Source organism: Durio zibethinus, chromosome 11 (assembly GCF_047325235.1).
Source record: "Durio zibethinus cultivar Kanyao isolate XHJ-2024 chromosome 11, ASM4732523v1, whole genome shotgun sequence".
NCBI classification, from domain to species: domain Eukaryota; kingdom Viridiplantae; phylum Streptophyta; class Magnoliopsida; order Malvales; family Malvaceae; genus Durio; species Durio zibethinus.
In genome coordinates this window covers 20028688-20046751 of record NC_143172.1, presented here as the reverse complement: position 1 = coordinate 20046751, position 18064 = coordinate 20028688, and the positions used below count along the sequence as shown (strand labels likewise).

The 18064-nt window shown below is 33.7% G+C and overlaps 3 protein-coding genes across 39 annotated transcripts; all 3 read right to left on the bottom strand.

Moving 5' to 3' along the window:
• Positions 1-436: 436 nt before the first annotated feature.
• LOC111289746 (WAT1-related protein At5g64700-like) lies at positions 437-4169 on the bottom strand. Its single transcript, XM_089768235.1, has 9 exons — positions 4094-4169; positions 3909-3972; positions 2701-2751; positions 2294-2473; positions 1925-2183; positions 1666-1824; positions 1392-1543; positions 1095-1200; positions 437-726 (listed from the first exon to the last, which is right to left on the bottom strand). The coding sequence occupies exons 3-9, from the start codon at positions 2736-2738 to the stop codon at positions 652-654; spliced, it is 969 nt and encodes a 322-aa protein (XP_089624361.1). The 5' UTR covers positions 2739-2751; positions 3909-3972; positions 4094-4169; the 3' UTR covers positions 437-651.
• On the bottom strand, positions 3673-5281 carry LOC111289747 (large ribosomal subunit protein uL6). The gene is made up of 3 exons (XM_022881025.2): positions 4831-5281; positions 4094-4216; positions 3673-3972 (listed from the first exon to the last, which is right to left on the bottom strand). Exons 1-3 carry the CDS (start codon positions 5203-5205, stop codon positions 3886-3888), a joined length of 585 nt encoding a protein of 194 aa, XP_022736760.1. The 5' UTR covers positions 5206-5281; the 3' UTR covers positions 3673-3885.
• A 2523-nt stretch (positions 5282-7804) lies between these two features.
• Positions 7805-15663, bottom strand: LOC111289800 (nuclear pore complex protein NUP98A-like). Of its 37 annotated transcripts, none has more exons than XR_016346468.1 (16): positions 15555-15663; positions 15354-15431; positions 14986-15048; positions 14088-14393; positions 12940-13584; positions 12546-12773; positions 12305-12397; positions 11775-12226; positions 11022-11109; positions 10891-10948; positions 10519-10657; positions 10251-10367; positions 9947-10124; positions 9310-9351; positions 9019-9145; positions 7805-8858 (listed from the first exon to the last, which is right to left on the bottom strand). XR_016346468.1 is itself a non-coding variant. In XM_089768212.1 (15 exons), the coding sequence occupies exons 3-15, from the start codon at positions 15002-15004 to the stop codon at positions 8164-8166; spliced, it is 3060 nt and encodes a 1019-aa protein (XP_089624338.1). In that variant the 5' UTR covers positions 15005-15048; positions 15354-15431; positions 15555-15663; the 3' UTR covers positions 7805-8163. The 37 variants fall into 37 exon arrangements, 31 of the variants coding, with proteins under 31 accessions (XP_089624338.1, XP_089624340.1, XP_089624341.1 ...); XR_016346469.1 differs by having other exon boundaries at positions 10891-10933; XR_016346470.1 differs by having other exon boundaries at positions 10891-10933; positions 12546-12755.
• Positions 15664-18064: the final 2401 nt, after the last annotated feature.

Genomic DNA, 18064 nt, shown 5'->3' with positions numbered 1-18064 from the left:
ATCAAAATTATCTCTAAAAGGTATTAGCAATGTGCCACTGAAGATGATGGGCCTTTGTTGGAGTGAGGGAGGATGCCACGGTTCAGATTGAATCTTGGTCCGTAACACCTACATCCTACATGTTACTCCAAATAATTGCTGGTGTTTATGTCCTTGATGCATTCCCTAGGGAAGTCAAATTCAGTCCTGCAAGTCTTAACCTGGGTACTTCAACTTTGTTTTTATTGCAATAGGTGTTCTAACTTTGTCAATGTCAGCAAGCACTTAAAATGATATTTTGTTAGGTATGAGAACAGTTTTAGGAACCATAACAGATGGTACAAAAGTAACCCAAGAATTGAGAGACTTTTGTGATGCCCATATAATTTAGGCACAGATAGGGTTAATTTCCAATTCAGTATGTAAACGAAGCTCTTGAGAAGCTAATGAAGAGGGATGTTAAGTACCGGTTTGTGATTGACAGCGAGAACAGCCTTCAATGATATCATGGCAGCAAAGATGAATTTACCTTCTGTGATACATATTAACTAAGCTTACACAATCCCCACATTGAAGAAAATACAAGAAAATACATAAACAAACATGTATAGTGAATCGGCATTATCAATTCTTCATAGATGGATATGAGCTTTCACGTCTGTGAAGATGCCTTCAGAGCTTATCCTGCGTTCCAATCTCCAAGCAAGTATGTATAGCATTTAAGCTGGAATAAATGAGTAGCAGTATCTGCACTATGGATGAAAAAGAATGCATTATAGAAAGCGCTTTTTGGTAAGAGATTTGTGAATTTTCGTAGTTATTTGTGCCATGATAACATATGCGTACTATTATTTTCCTTAGAAGAAGACTAATTCATCGGCACTTCAGATCATTTTCCGTAATGCATTTACTTTCTTTTTATTCCTTTACTAGAAATAAGCACACTGAACGATCTGGCTACTTCATGAAAATCGCCATGATTCAAAGTCTTGGCACATTATTTACCATGGCGAAATCTTTTAGTGGTAAAAGCTGATTTAATTTTCTCAACATATCGCCTCTCTAGTGACAGATTTATCACTGGCTATTGGGCATTTGTTGGTGGAAATCACTACCTTTTCATCATTTCCATCCTTCATATGTCCAGAGACAAAACCGTCTCTCCTTTTGCTCCAAAGTACAAAGTAAAGGCCCAAAATAATGAGAAATGCTCCCGCCAAGCTGAAAAATTGCCAAACACAATTATTGAGCCAACAAGATAGGAAAAATAAACTTCTTCCATTTAGTTGGAGAGACAGAAGTGAGAAAGAAGTACTAATTGACAGTGAACCGCGTAAATCAAAGTGTAACCGAATTAGACCCTAGTAGTGGACAGTCAATGGAAGAAAGAAATTATTATTAGCATAACTTACCTGCCTAAGTGAAGTCGCTCTGCGAAAACAATTGCACAGAATATTGCTACAATAACGACAAGCAGTGGATTGAACATCGCCGCGAAAACTGGTCCCTTATTACTGATACACCATGTTTGTAGGTAGTAGACTAATGCTGAGAGTACTACTCCCTATAACAAATACCATTATCAGCAAAATCATGCAAAGAATACATGTCAATTTCTCCTTTTTAAGTAAACATGAGCAGTGAGAACTTAAAAAGAGTTAGTAGAATTCTGAATAAAAAAATTACACAGTAGATGATGGTCAAAAGCTGCACATTCCACTCCAGCTTCCACAAAAGAGGGTTTCTTGCAAAGAACAGGGCAAGAACAGAAGATTGCAACGATGCAATGAAGCAAATTAAAACATTCAGTGATAGTTGAGCTGGATAGACTTTGGATACTTTAGCCTGTGAGAAAAAAATTAATACCAGTTAAAAGAAAAACAATTATCCATGATGTCTATATGAAGATATTTGAAGTCACATAGAGTATAGAATCTCTGCTCACCTGGAGAATTAGCCATCCACTCCAAGCAATGTAACTGACAAGAATAAGAGCAGAGCCTTTGATCCAACTTTCCTTACCTTGCCTACCCTCACTATGAGAACCATTTGTGCCGTAGATGTTTATCAAGGGCCTGTCTACAACGCCTTTCAATTGGAACCCTCCTCTCCAGAAGGTAAAAATAAGTGAGCCACCAATGCAGATAAGGGTACCCAATACCTTTGCTCCGCCACTTGCACTTTTAATCTTCAGCTTCTCCATCCTGAAATTAAAACAGAAGAAAGCAATTGCTAGAAAAAGGTATCAGCTGAGATAGAGATAACGATTAGGACAAAAGGTGGATGTACATGATTAATTAAGGATTACATATACCTGAGAAAAACTGCCACAAGAAACGTCAAACTAGGGATAACATTGCTCAAGGCAGTTGCTACAGTCGGAGAAGTATAAGCTAAACCAGCATAGTAAACATTAAGATGAATAGTAGTCCCTAGAGATGACAGCAAAAAAATTTTTCCGAACACTGACACCGTAAGTGAAGGGCGTTCCTTCCTGCTTTCAAAATACAATGCAACAATTTATTGTTACATCCACAATATAACAACTTTTTGACGTTCTTGTGAGCTCTTGAAATTAATGGTACAGTTCAGCTATGTTCAGGCAATTGGCTGAGCAAAAGTATATACAGATTCACTACCTTGAAAGGAAAAAATGCAGTAAAACACATAAGATGTAGAACTAAGAATGGTAAAAGACTGAAAGTTGCAAGTTTAGCTTACCTTTCAAGTACATAAGCAAGGGGGCCTAACAGAAGCATGGCAGTTATGTGCCTGTAAACCACAAGGACATATTGATTAAGGCCTCTCTCAAGGGCGATTTTAATGAGAATATTAGATCCACCATAAGCAAATTGAACAACCACCATTGCCACGTAAAAACCCCAGTTTTTCATGCTTATAAGATGAACTAGTAGACAGATTGGGGGATTTTATATTGGTCGAGGATCAATCTCAGCCACTAATGGAAACGGCTTTAGTTACATTATAGTTTGTAACACTCAACTAACTCAAGTAGCCAGTGGAATTCATAATCGGTATAAGAATAAGATACCCCACTTCCCAATCTTTCACATTTAAGCCATTAAAACCGAGATGCTTCTGCTTTCCAAACTTTTTTTATTTTTTTTGATAACTTGGACACAATTTTCTCTTTCTGTTGTACTGCTCTTTTTATTCGTTACAATATAGGCCGTTTGCGAAGATTATGTTTATCCTACTTGCCTCCTAGATCAGTTGCTGTTTCTCAATAGAATATGGCTCCTCATTCCATCTGAGAGGAAATATGATACATATCTATTATAGAAACTGAATAATAGGAATACAACATTGAAGTAATTTTAGAAATGCTAATTTCTATGTCGATTGGTAACCAGTTATTTATTTTAACGCCCTCCATCCTATATGGAATTCCATTTTGCCTCTTGAAAAATTGAATGATTAAAAGAGGCTCATTAATGTTCATCTTGGCAAAAAGTGAACGTTGGGAGGCACTAGAATCGATCTTAAGCAATTCTTTCTGATCAGGGAGAAAAACAAGGCAAGTGGAAACACTCAATAAAGGTAACACTCATACTAGAAACTCAATCCAACTTCAAATTATGGTGCAAATTTCCAATACCAATAAACTTGGCACTTAGAAAATTGCAAAATATGCAATTTGTTGAGGAAGAATTCTATAAACAAACACAACACTTAAAAAATGCAATTAGACATAATTAAAGTACTAAAGATCAAACAGATATTCAAAATTTTCCAGACAACAAATAAAGATAACATCCTTGTTGTACTCTGCAGCTGAAATCCAGGGAGGGAATGAGGAAAGAGAAAACAAAAAACCAAGGTCCCAAGATATTACTACAACAGAAAAGTAAAGTGGCCCTGTAACTATAACACAAGAGACAACAATCACTCATCTTCAAAGATCTTACCCTTCTCGCTAACATAGATACCATCAAGGAACTTTCTAATATCCTTGTTCTTCACATGACATTTCTGTTCAAATGACAGTCAGATGGTCAGATTATGAAAGCAAAGCTGCAAGCTATTAAATGTGAACTATTAGCACAAGGTTCATCGAGTGTCTAAAAACTTGTAAATGAGAGGGAGGGAGTACCTGGTTTATCAAGGCTGCTGAGCGTGACACAAGTTCAATATCACTACCATCCAATATTATCTCATCCTTAACCTTCTCAGATCGAACAATGGAAACCCCCTCCAACATATCCACCTTGCGCACCTGATGATTTTCAGCAGCAGAAGTCGAAATTAATATAATGTCACAGAATTAGAAGGAACATCTTGAACTATTAAAACAATAATACTATGACAATTCAAAAAAAAAAAAATGGTTCACATCTGCTTCATTGACCCTTTGAACAGGAACAATTTGGTTAAAAAAGTATAAACAAAGCCTGCCCATTTCTCTACATCAATAAATGAAGTCTGAAGTCCAGAACATATAAGAATTTTAAGTTTCAATTAGCGGTGTTGACATTAACAAAACAACCTGTATTAACAGAAAACAGTCCTTAACGAAAAGATAGTACTTTTTTGGCACAGGAAATTTCTGTTTAAGCTATCAGGCATCAAAATGTGACATCTTCAACTGAAATTGATAGGAATATATCATTTCAACATTTTTGAACACTAGAATAGGCAAACATTCAACAGAAAATTATTTGAAATCAAACGCCCGAACCAAACACAAATATATAATAAAAATAATAAATGCATTCCTCAAATTAAAAAAAAAATGAAATGAATCAACAGTGACAATCAGATTCCGATCCAATAAAAATATATGCAGAAAAAGGTATTAAAAAAATGAAGAGAGAGAGAGAGAGAGAGGACCTTCTTCTCGCCAAGGAAGTTACGGATCTCTATGGACTTGTTGCCGTTAGTGATGGAGGCGTTGATTGGAAAGTGAGCGTAGACGAACCTCATCTTGTAACGGTACCCCTTGGTGACGCCGGTGATGAGATTCTCGACGTGGCTGAGTGCGGTGCGAATGGCAGCGCTAGTCTTCCGGGAGCCGAACCAAGCCTCGATCCTGAGCTTGCGCTTTCCGGTCTCCTCGTCCTTGATGAGATGGAAGTCGAGGTTGAGGTGCTTGAAGTTGCGGGTGAGCTTACCCCTGGGGCCCTCAACCTCGATCATCTTGGCCTTCACTTTGATGTTAACCCCATCGGGGATGTCCATTGTCTCTGACGAAAGTATGGTCTTCATTTTCTTTTTCTCTGCTTCCCTCGTCGACTCTCGGCTCCTTCCAGAAGAGGAAGAAATACAGCCACCACTCACTTTCTAAAACCCCTAAACCTAAAAGCCCTTATATAAACGAGGTTAGGTTTTCGGCTTTTGGGTGTGTGGCTTTGAAAAAAAAAAAAAAAGACCCAAAAGACCTTTTGTGGCCCAATTACTCATGGACAGAGCTAGATTTAAATGCCTTATTTAAAAGATTTTTTTTGGACAAAATTTTTTTCCTTAAATTTGTTCTATAATTATGGTGAACCTAATTTTCAAGCGACCCATAATAATAAAATATGATAAAATATTTTAAGCATTCTAGTTTTTCCTCTCTTATTTATTTTTCTGTTTACTTAAATATTTTTTTAGAAGATTTATTATTTAAAATAATTTGTAAAAAAAAATCAAATACAAAAATATATCAACTTATATTTTTAAAACTTAAAAAATGAACATATGTTAAGACATTTAAAAATATATATAATCATTTAAAAAATAAATTATACCAATGATTTTTAAATCTATTCAATAAATTTTAATAACGCGATAATGATTAATGAGGATAAACAATTAATATTTATGAATCTTAAGTAGATATATAATAGGTTTTTTTATGCGTCATTTGAATTTTAGAATTTTAGACTAAAATAATATAAAATTTTTGGTTAATGAACATGCTAAATTTGGACTTTATTTTTGATAAATAAGTTTTTTTATTAATATTAACAAAATTATTGGATGTTGAGGTGACTGTTGAAAAAGAGTAAATACGAAAGTGAAAAGAATATAATTTCATTATTTGATAGAAGAAAAAAGTTAGAGGAAAAAAATATAAGAGAAGATTGTTTTTCATCTTTGCTCAGAAAAATAAATCTTTTCAAATTAAAAATTTTAGAAGAAAATTAATTTAATATGATAAGAGGTACTTTTGCCATTGTAACATAAGTCAAAGTTAAATTTTACCTTAAGTCTTCTTTGTCTATATAATTTTTCTAATACACAACTTATCCATTAAATTTAGGTCTAGTTCAACATTGTTGTTGAAAGTAATTCTTGCCTTCTAAATTTTTTTTTAATTTAACCTTAATATTAAATAATAAAAAATATGATTTTTCAATTAAAAAATTTGGTTTGCTAATCCAAACTAAAAAAACTCATTAAAAATTATTTTTTATATAAAAAAAGTACATTTAAAATAAAAAATTATTATATTACTCATATATTTTTAATATTTTATTATTTTATGAATATGTTTTTAAACATATAAATTACTCACATATTAGCACTTTTCACGTTAATATCAAAAACTTAAAATTTTTAATCACATTTTGTAACACTTTTTAAAGGTATTTTTTTCACTCAATTTTTTTTAACAACATTTCTTACTACACTTTTTATAAACGGTTTTTTTATACTCAATAGTGCCAATTACAATGCTAAACTTAGACGTGATAATTTATGTTTTTATGTTTTATCTTATATTATATTTGACATATGTAATGATGTAAATTATTAAAATTTAAATATGACATAAATTATAAAACATATTTTAATCTTAAATACAAACATGATATATTTATTATACGTATTATATGCGATACGATATGATACATATATGTATAATTAATTCATTTAAACATAATATGAAAATAAATATGAATAACATGAATATATACAAATAAACATAACTAATATGGATATACATAAATAAATACGATTAATACAAATATATACGAAAACACAACTAAAATAATAAATTATTATAAATTATTCATCATTTTTAACTTAATAAATCAAATATATTAATAATATAAAAAAGTATTTGTATATTAAAAAGTATAAAAAAATTTGATACCCACATTTAATATATATATTTAATTTTTAATATATAGATTAAAAAATTATATTAATTTTTAGTATCAAATTTAAAATAATAAACTATTAAAAATTAAAAAATAAAATAATGATGTATCGTTTTAATTCTATTATTTATATTGTTTTTATATCATTAATATAAAAAATAATTTTATAATAATTATTATATGAGTATAATAATTAAATGTTTAAAATCAATTTTATATGATATTCAATAGCTAATTAGGTATTATAATTAAAAAATTAAAAATTAAAAAAAATTTATAAGTTTATTCAAATAAAATAAATATAAAAAATATGTTAAATATATTAAAAATATTAAACGTGTACCCGTATAACAAGATTAAACATGAAATGTTTTTCTTAAACATACAATTTTTTTGTTTTCATATCATTATGTTGTGTTTGAAATTACTACGTCTACCTAAACTAACCTTCACATCACTTCTCCACAACTTATAACAAATTCTTTCTTCACTTTCACCGGTTACAATCAATTATGATACTTATTCCATGCTAATGTCACTGGTGTTAAATAAATTTGTTTTAGACACAAATATTTGGTTGATACTCCATATATCAATATTCCAAGTAAGAAATTATCCAAAAAAAAAAAAAAAATTATCCAAGCGGAAAAGATATAAATATTCAGTCCAAAAAAAAAAAAAAATTAGGAAATACAACCACATGTATGCTTACCTATGTATGATTTAAAGCATGAACAGAGACTTACTTAAATTCAAAGATTCATGTAAGAGCACTAACAACCCATCTCCCCTTTCCAATTACAGTTCAGAAGTAACATATCAAAGGAGTAAAAACTAGAAAGAGGGAAAAACAAAAACAAAAACAAAACCAATACCCAGGAAGAAAAAAATAAACCACAAGACACAACCATTCAAGTGTTACTCCGATGTACCACAAAAGTCAAAACAATATTACCACAATTTGGCAATTTCTGTACAATTCAAAACAACCCTTCATGGGGAGGGGGGACAAACACTAGGACCAGGCACAATCTCTTGCTTCAACACTTGGCATGAAGCAAACAGTGTCCCCATCTTCTTACCAGCAATCTGGAACAGAGCACATTTCTGAGTAATCTTCCTCTTCATCTTCCAACTTATACATGCTAAAGTGATTGACCCTGAACTTCCACTCTCCTTCGATGGGATCATAAGACAGAAACTCTGCTCCTTGGTCCTCTGCCTTCCTTTTAAGCATGTCCTTATATCTCTCGACTTTTGGCCCTTCTGTATACTGGTGCCTGGTCTTTTTATCAAAGCATTTGATGTTAAGAAGTGTTACCTCTGCAGGCTTATTAAGACCTTGTCCAACAGGAGGTTTCTTGCTGTCATCCATGTAAACAATCACCTCACGATTGTTAAACTGGACAAGGGACTCCAGATCAAGACGTCTCACATCTGTCTCACCCAGGAACTTGATGCTTCCATAACCATGCCGCCCAACCACAAAATCCTTGACACGGCGACAATACCCTGGTTCTGCCCTTTCCTTCGCCGCCAGTTCTTGGATTCGAGGTTCTGTATAGTAATCAGACCGTCTGAGCTTTGGCATTAGAGCCTCAATTTCAGCTCCATGCTCATACACAATAGCAGCCTCACCAGCTCTATGGCCACTGAGCGTCAAGTATGAGTCCTCTTTCTGAGCAGATTGATTATCATTCACTCCGTTGGCTTTCTGGTTACCTCTGACTGGATGAATTGGCTCCTTCACAAGGCCATTTTCAGCTGGATTTTCTACAATGATCATATCAATCAAAAGAGATTAAGCAGTAGCAGAGATGTCAGCAAACAAATTTATAATGATCCTAAATTCATCTTAAAGTTATAATCAGATAAAAACACTCATCATCTTTATCAGAAAAAGAATCATCATGGCAAAAGGAAAAACTATTACTTTAATGCTTTGCTTTGTCCCATATGAATATCAGAAACTCCAAAGAAATAGACAACGGGGTACCCATTTCTGTCTGACAGTCTAGCAGAGAGTCATAAAAGAAAAGCTTGAGGAGATAAAATGGTTCCTAAAGCAATCCAAGGGAGAAAGGGAGAAATGTTTTATAACCCATGCAAGTTTCACATCACAAAACACTAAATCAAAGACACAATAATGGCAACATAAATTAAATAAAATGGCACGATAGGAAACTAAAGGTGATTTCAATTTCCCGTAAAAGATACAACTTACTATCTTTATCCTCAGCATTGGAGCCATCATCAGAAATTTTACCTAAATAAAACGCATGTTCCAAATAGTCAGACGAGCAATCAAAAAACAATGTAATCAGACCATTAAAAATTGTAAATATGAATTCATATATCTAAAAACAAAATCACAGCATTTTCTCAGTGCAATAAGAATATTGTAATGGCATCAGAAAAGTGACTTCTTACAAGAGATGGCGTTATTGTTTTTTCGCTAGGTCAATTGGTATTACTTGGTTAGCTCATCAGTTTGACTATAACCCAAGGGTGTTTTTGTGGAAGTGTGTTTGAGAGACAAAGAGAACAGAAATACAAAAGACTACAAAGAGGAATCAATTACATAAGAAAAAAAATAAAAAAACTCTCACTACTGACTTCTCTGAGGTTAAATGCTATTAACAAGGACTTGAGCATCAATAGCATTTTGAGACAATTGCTGAGAACCTTATATTGTCAAATGGTGGTAGGTAGTAGCACATGCACAGAAGAAACAAAGTCTGCAAAGAGTATAAATGCTTCAAAGCAATCACTTTCACCCCTATCTATAAACTGTTGTTCTGATCCTAACTAATTCACTTGGTCCCACCAAAGGAATGCAGACGAACTCAAAAGTATCTTACCATTCTCCTGCACACGAGTAGATGCATCCTTCAATGGAGATGCCTTCTCTGCAGAAGCTTTTGAAGGCCAACTTTCTCTGGGATGAATGACCAGAGCCCTTGGATTTTCCCTAGGAATAAAAACAGCATCAGCCTTAGGTGTGCTGGGTGTCTCTTCATCATCACTGAAAAATGGAACCTGTAGATAAAGATTAACAAATAAAATGAACACATGTTAGAACTGTAATCTCATAGGCTGAGCAATGTAATAATATTTTATATCAGCAGATTAGAGTTACTCTTTCATGAAAGATAGGACCCTCACCTTTGGGCTATCATTATTAGAATGATATTTCCTAGCAGGCAACCTAATCCGTCTTTGAGAAAGGTATCGGGAAGTCAGTAAGGGCGATATTCTAACAGGAGCAGGTTTGTCCACAACCTGATAAATTCATTACAAGTCAACCAATTAATACTATTACATTTTAATTTACAACAAAATCATTGCTAATACTAGCACGAAGAGAGAGAATGATCTATAACAAGTAAACAGAAGATCAAACTTGAAAACTAAAGCAAGGTCAGAAAGTTACAGGCATGCTGGAAATCCCATATTGAACAGATGGTGCAGTCCCAGCCCGACCAAATGATATTTGAGGCATTGCAGGGAGTGTTCCATAGGGGTTTGTAATAGTCACGGGTTGTACTACAGCAGCACTCTGCGTAGCAGACCTATCAAACAGAAGAGCATGCAGGATTAAGCTCCAAAATATAAATCATATAACTATTTAGATAACCATGGGGAAAACTTGTTCAGGCACATTTTTGCATAGACATGTGCAAAGGAACAAGAAAAAATTATACTTGTAAATAGTAATAGCTATGCATATGCTTGAAGGCATGTAGAAGGATATGTACAAGTCCCAGTGGAAATAGAAGCAAAATCCAAAGGATATTACACATACGATAGTCCAATATTACTCTGACCAAAAATGCCCAATCCACCACCTATAAAGCCACCAACTTCATTATGGTCAGCACCATCAGAGAAAGCTCAAACTTCAAATGATAATATTCAAGATAAAACTTCTCCTACCTGATTGTGTATGACCAAAATTGCTAAAGCTGAAAGCACCACTGGTCTGAGCTGGCTGAGCTGTCTGAAAAGGTGAAGCAAAAGAGGGCTACACAAACAGTGGGTCAAACTCTGAACTTAAGGCTCAGACACAGGTAAGAAAAGCATGCATGTTTACACAAAGACTCATTCATAAACCTAGAGAGTATTATTGCAAATTAAAACAAGCAAAACTCCTAAAATCATAAATCTAGTCATAAATTTTTTTTCATAAAATAGTTAAAACATGTTTCAATCAACAAGTAGTCATGAATTTAACTAAATAAGTCCCCACGAACCCTGATGTTTAGATATGCAAAAGCTTTCCTCGTAAAATTATCAATTATGACTCTTCAATCAACAAAAAGTTAGGCATCTAAATCCGGCAAGGTAAAAAAACTCTTATTTGGATCTTTCTTAATTACATAATACAGAAGCAAATAGCTGAATCCTATCAGCAATTAAATTGGATATCTAGTCCACTTTTCAATCAATCATGCACCACAGGGCTCAACAGTGGACAATTATTTTGAATTCTCAGTTCAGAAAGAAGAAATGCAGATAATTCTGCAACCATACAACAGAATGATGAAAATGTACAGAAATAGAGCACTTAGATCAAAATGAAGACTAAAACAACAAATATTATAGCTTCATCTTATAACCAAATGACATGAGCTAAGGATCATAAATATGATGAAAAGAATGATTGTAAAGATTTCACGAGTGACTTACAGTAGTTGGGCCGAAGGCAGCTGGGTTACTAGAAGGAGCCAAGGATAGAGAGCTCGAAAACATATTCCCACTAAATCCAGTGGAAGGTGTGCTGAAAATGCTTGTTTGACCAAAGTTACTAGCATTCTGTCCAAACGTAGAGGTCATGTGCCCAAAAGCATTGCTTGTCTGCCCAATTGCAGGGGTAGAATTGAAAAGAGGGGATGTCTGACTGCTGCTAAAATTTAAACCAGTAGCAAATGCTGGAGTTGTAGCTGGAGCTGCCCCAGTACCAAAAATAGATGGTGAAGTTGAAAATGAAGGAGTGACAGACGAACTAAAAAGAGATGAACTGGTTCCAAATGTAGGAGTGGAAGAGGAACCAAATATTGAAGATGTTGACGAAGTTGGGCCAAAAAGGCTTGATGATGTCGATTGAAAAGGATTTGATATAGCAGTCGAGGTTGTAAAACCTGTACTATTAAAGGATGGAGGTTTTAGACTAAATGGATTGATACTTGTGCTGGAAAAAGGATTTGAAGATGTCTGACCAAATGTTGGAGAAGAACCAAAAGGATTTGTAGGTGCAGTTGATACACCAAAGCCAATCCCTCCAGAAGGTTGAGCAGCTGGCTGCGGTCCACCTGAAATTTCAAATTTAATACAGCAAGGTAGGGAATGTCAAACAAGAAAAGATGAAAGATTAGAAATTTCAAATTAATATAGCAGGGTAGGGAATGTCAAACACAAAAAAGAAAAAAGATTAACTTTCAGGGTTGTACACAAAGGTACCTTTATCTCCTAACTGATAGTCCTCCCATCTCAGCTCCTCATGACTTTTATCTTTGTAAACAGGCATCGCTGATATTGACTCCAACTTTGCAGCTGGCTGTGTACCGCTCCCACTATCTGCTTCAGTTGTAGGTGTATAAGGAGCTACTCTACTTCCCCCACGTTGACCCCCAAAAGGTGACTGGCCAAAGCTAGTGCTTCCAAATGCCGCTGCAGAAGATTGGGTTCCTACATGAGAACTCAAAAGAATTTAATTATATATATATATATATATATATGATATGATATGAACTTGTACTCAAAATGTGGAAGGCCTATGAAAATAAACATTTTTGCCTAAACTGTACAAGTAACTTCAAAGTTTATAATTAATCATGTAGACTTGATTGCTCACCAAAAGGAGAACCCTGAGCTCCAAATGAAGTTGTTCCAAAAGGACTACTACCAAATGCCGGCGTTGATTGACCAAAAGCTGGGCTAGACCCAAAGCTGAATGAAGGAGTGGAAGATGCTCCAAAAGCAGGAGTGCTTGAACCCCCAAAAACAGAACTAGAAGTTCCAAAAGCAGGAGTGCTGGAAGTTCCATAAGCAGGAGTGCTGGAAGTTCCAAAAGCAGGAGTGCTGGAAGTACCAAAAGCAGGTGTGCTTGATGCCCCAAATGCACCTCCAGTTCCAAAGACTGGGGCATTAGACATGCCAAATGCAGTTCCAGTGCTCCCAAATGCTGGACTTCCAGTTGAACCAAAGGCAGGGGTGCTCGTGGCACCAAAGGCAGGGGTGCTCGTGGCACCAAACGCAGGAGTGCTCGTGGCACCAAACGCAGGGGTGCTCGTGGCACCAAAAGCTGGGGTGCTCGTGGCACCGAAGGCAGGCGTACCGGAACCAAACGCAGACTGAGTTGAACCAAAAGGTGTGGAGGAACCAAATATACCACTACCAAATGAAGGCTGTGATTGCTGAGTTGTGCTTCCAAAAGGACTGGACTGAGTGGCTGTAGACCCAAAGCCAAATGCAGGCTTCTGACCAAAAACAGAAGGCCCTATCCAAAAAAAAGTCATCAGTTTAAAACTGAGTAAAAGACACCAAGTTACCCAAGAGCTAATGACCAAAAAGTCACATGCAAATAATTAAAAGCAGATTACCATAAATTAGCAAATTAAATGTATATGAGAAATAGCGAGTGCTCCTTATGAAAAAGATGGCTCTCATTCAAGATCATGTTTAGGTGCTTAATGACAATTGAAACAAACAAACAAATCTCTTACTAATGAACACTAAATTCTTCCATCTCCATGATATTATAGTGCAACTAATTGTAATATAAATATATTTATATATGCATGTATGTATGTATGTATTTGCATAACAACTAAATGACCTACACGTATCTGATATTAGAACACTAGGAATAAAGCATCATAAAATACCAAAAGACAAAAAGGCATTACCATTCATTAATATATTTAACTAGAACAGAAAGAATATGAAATAAAGGAGAACTGAGTCATAACAATAGAAAGGAAAAAACATAGACACACTTACCACCAAAAGATGATGATGAACTGCCAAAAGCAGAAGTAGAAGAAGATCCAAAAGCAGGCATGGAACTTCCAAAAGCTGAAGATGATGAGGCACCAAAGGCTGTTGTGGAGGAAAAGGGAGAAGAAGCTTGGGTTGCACCAAACACTCCAGTAGAAGTACCCCCAAATATTGAACCCCCTGTTTGGGAGCCAAAAGGGGTTGGACTACCAAAGGAAGGTTTAGGTGCAAACGGATTGCTAGCTGCATTGTTGGTCTGGCCAAAAACAGATTGGGATGCAAATGGGCTACTTGATGATTGCCCAAAAGCTGTTTAAAGAGTTTCTAACAATTAACTTAGTTTTCCAAAAAGAAAAAACAAATTTATTCTCAAAAAGGATGACGTGTAACACATAGGTTAAAGACAACAACAATACATAAACACGAAAGAAAAATTACAAGCATATATATCACAGACAAAACACAAATAGTTGACCAATAACAAGCTTAACAATTTTGCTAATTAAAATATTACAACAAAAAGCAAACCAAGAAGCTATACAACCTACTAAACATTACTAGGGAACAGAGCACTATTGGGATACCAGTAAACACTTTTGCTGTGATAAAATGCAGTAGAGAAAATTGCCAAAAAGAATTATAATAAAAGAAAAGAATAACTTAAAAAAAGTAAGATAACAATCTGTGAATATCACGGATACAACATAAAAAAGCTTTTTGAACAACGAAGCTAATTTTCAACCTTCCGAATTTCGCAATGCCTATATAAAAGTTACTAGCACGAGCTTCCAGTTTTAAAAAGGAATGGAAGCAATTATACATTCATCAAAACATTAACTCAACCAATCAAATCAAAATCTGATTTCTAGCAGGAAGATTAAAGGTGAGAGAAAAAACTTACGGTTAGTTGTACCAAACATCTTCGTTTATATAGTTCTTTACCCCACAGGTTTTTGATCTAAAACTGATAAAAGAAAACGAAGCAGAAAGCAGATTAAACAAAGAGGGAAACTATAATAACTAATAAATAGATAAATAAATTCCACAGAATCTATGCGCAATTTGAATTAACGTTGGGAAAATAAATTAAATGCGGTAAACGTGATGCCATGAACCAAACTTGGGATCCATTTTTCCATTTATTTGCGTATCAAAAGAATCAATTTTTCAGTGGCGATTGAACTTTTTTTTTTCTTTTTTCTTCTGATTCATTTATTTAAACTAAAAACAAAAAATAAAAAAGCTAGACAAAGAAGAAAGAAGATGTACCAGGGAAAAAAGGTGCTCAATGCTTCAATGAATCGCGAATAAAGCGCTAGCTATTATAGGAACTTGCAATTGTGAAACCTATTATTAAAAAGAGAAAAAGAAGGAATCAGCATGCGTTATCGAGCAGTGAAGCAGTGAGAGTGAAAGAGAAAAATAAAATAAACACAGAGATGAGAAATTAGGGTTTCGGAAAAAGCTAACTTTTCGGGTCGATCTGAATCGGGAGGGGAGGAGAGAGCCCAGAAGTTTATTGTGTCGGAGAAATCAGTGGGAAGAGGAAGGGAGAGAGAGACCCCGTAAAAACCCAAACAAAGAGGGAAAAATGGAGCAAAGGGAGGGTTAAGTAGGGTCAGGTGATCCGCGTAGCGTTGATTTTAAGTCCGGATAGATAGATAGATAGATGGTAGAGTTGTTTTGGGTCGCAATAGCGTAGCGTTATTTTGCAGCCCTTGACAATCGCTGTTCGAAGAACAAAAATAAATCTTTTTTTTTACGAAAAAAATTAATTTTTAGTCATAAAATTTTTGTAAGTGAGATATTAATAAATCCAATAGTATTGCGGATAAATTAGGAAATTGATATTTTAATGATATTTAACAAATTATTTTATTAATTGACCACATTGTTAGTAATCAATAAAATTATTAAAACTGTCCCAAATTTTGATTTATTGTCCAATTCATGTATGTCATAAAAAATAATGGTAGGGATAATTTGGGAATAGATGATTATATGTAAGAAAATTTTTCTTGCCTCCTATCCATTCTCAATTATTTTTTCCTAAAGTCTTTTAAGTTTTTAGATTTTTTTTTAAATGTTGATTTTAAGCCTAAAATAAATCGTAGGTTTTTGAGAAGCCAAAAGTTTCATGATTCTTTTAATTGATTATTTTCATTGTTTGTTCAAGAAAAAAAAAATCAAAGTTATCGAGAAGGAAAGAAAGGAATAAAATACTCAAGAAGGAAAGAAAAGAGAAATAAAAAAACAAAAAGAGGTCGAGCTACAAACAAAGAGGGCAGAAAGGGGGGAGCGAGAGAAGGGTAAGGTTTCAATCAAGCCCTTTCAAGTACTCAACAATCTAGCAATTATCAGGGTAGACCGACGCCTTTCATAACCCAAAATGTTTGAGGTTGGATGTCTGTCAACCGACGATGCAACCAAGGAAAAAAAAAAGAAAAAAAAATCCTGTTATGTTTTTTTCTTAAATGAAATGATGGTTATAAATATTATTTCATTTTTTTTATCAGGATCGTGCCATTCTCGAGATGTCCTCCATGGATTCTGAATCTTTGTCCTCTAGTTGCAAATCTTCTATTAGGTAACCCCTGTAATGCTTTTCTCATTTTATTGAAAAATCTTTTCTCATTCAATGGTTATTTATATATTGGTAGGAAAACAAAACTAGGAACTCAGAAAAACTTGTATACCGATGGAATGAAAGGTCTGGTTCCTGATAAATATGGATCTAATGGTCCCCACAAGGAACATAAATTAGATTTGTTTGGTTTTGATTTTATTGTTAGTATTTTTTGTCTCAGAAGGTATGTGATTAATTTTCATTAATTCCTACTCTCGCATTTTTTTCAATGATTATAAGATGATTGTTCATTTTAGTACTTGCTAACTAATTTTCGAAATATGTAATTAAATAATGAATAATTTACAGTTTTAATGTTAAATAACTGAGAGAAAAACAAACATCAATATAAGTATTAAAATGCAATAGTTTCAATAAACTATTTGATTACTTTTTAGCTTCCATAAAAGAAGAATCAATTTAAGGAAATTATATTCCAACTCATTATACAAAAATTTATTACAAACCTCACTAATCAGTACTAAACATTTAAACAATAAAAACATGTAGATAAAAATTTCAATTATTATATCTTTCACTCATCAACTCAAGCTTAGTTAATTATTAAGCTTACAAAAAAAAAAAAAGATTTAAGTGACAATAATTTTATGATTACCCACAGTAATAATATTTTGAAGAAGTATAACAAAGGAATTGTTGGTATGATTACTTTGAATCGTTGGGAATTACAATTTCTTTGCTCCATAATTTCAAATAGCCTGGATAAAATTCAAAGTCTGGTTGAAGACAAGTTTCAAGAAATTCGAAACACTGAGAAAAGCAATTTCCAGTTTCCTGGTCAGACTTGCATTTCAAAACATTTTCAAGTATATAGTGCTTAAAAAACCCTTTGGAATAAAATTATTTTATTCCTCAATATTTTCTTATTACAATGTTAGAATTGTATGAAAAAAATATATAAGCTAAAGACTAAATATTCATAGCCTTAAAACTTGAGATTTTCATGCATTAAAAAATTTAAAAACAACAGCTAATTAAAGAAAAAATTTACTTTCTACACATAATAGAAAAATAACTAAAGAATTTAGTGTAATTATCCAAATTACTCTTTATTTTAAAAATAAGAGACTTGACTAAAATAGACAAAGTCAAATAATCAAGCAATAACGAAGATTAGATTTTCACTCTCTTTTAAGCTGGGTGGTAGATGTCAATCATATCTAACTCAGATTTTAGATTCTCAAAGTTGTTTTGAGATAAAGCTTTAGTGAGTATGTCTACAGATTAGAGGCATGTAGGAGTATAAACTAATCTAACAATTCCTTCTTCTATAACTTCTTTGATGAAGTGACGTTCAATCTCCATATGTTTGGTCTTGTTATGATGAATAGGA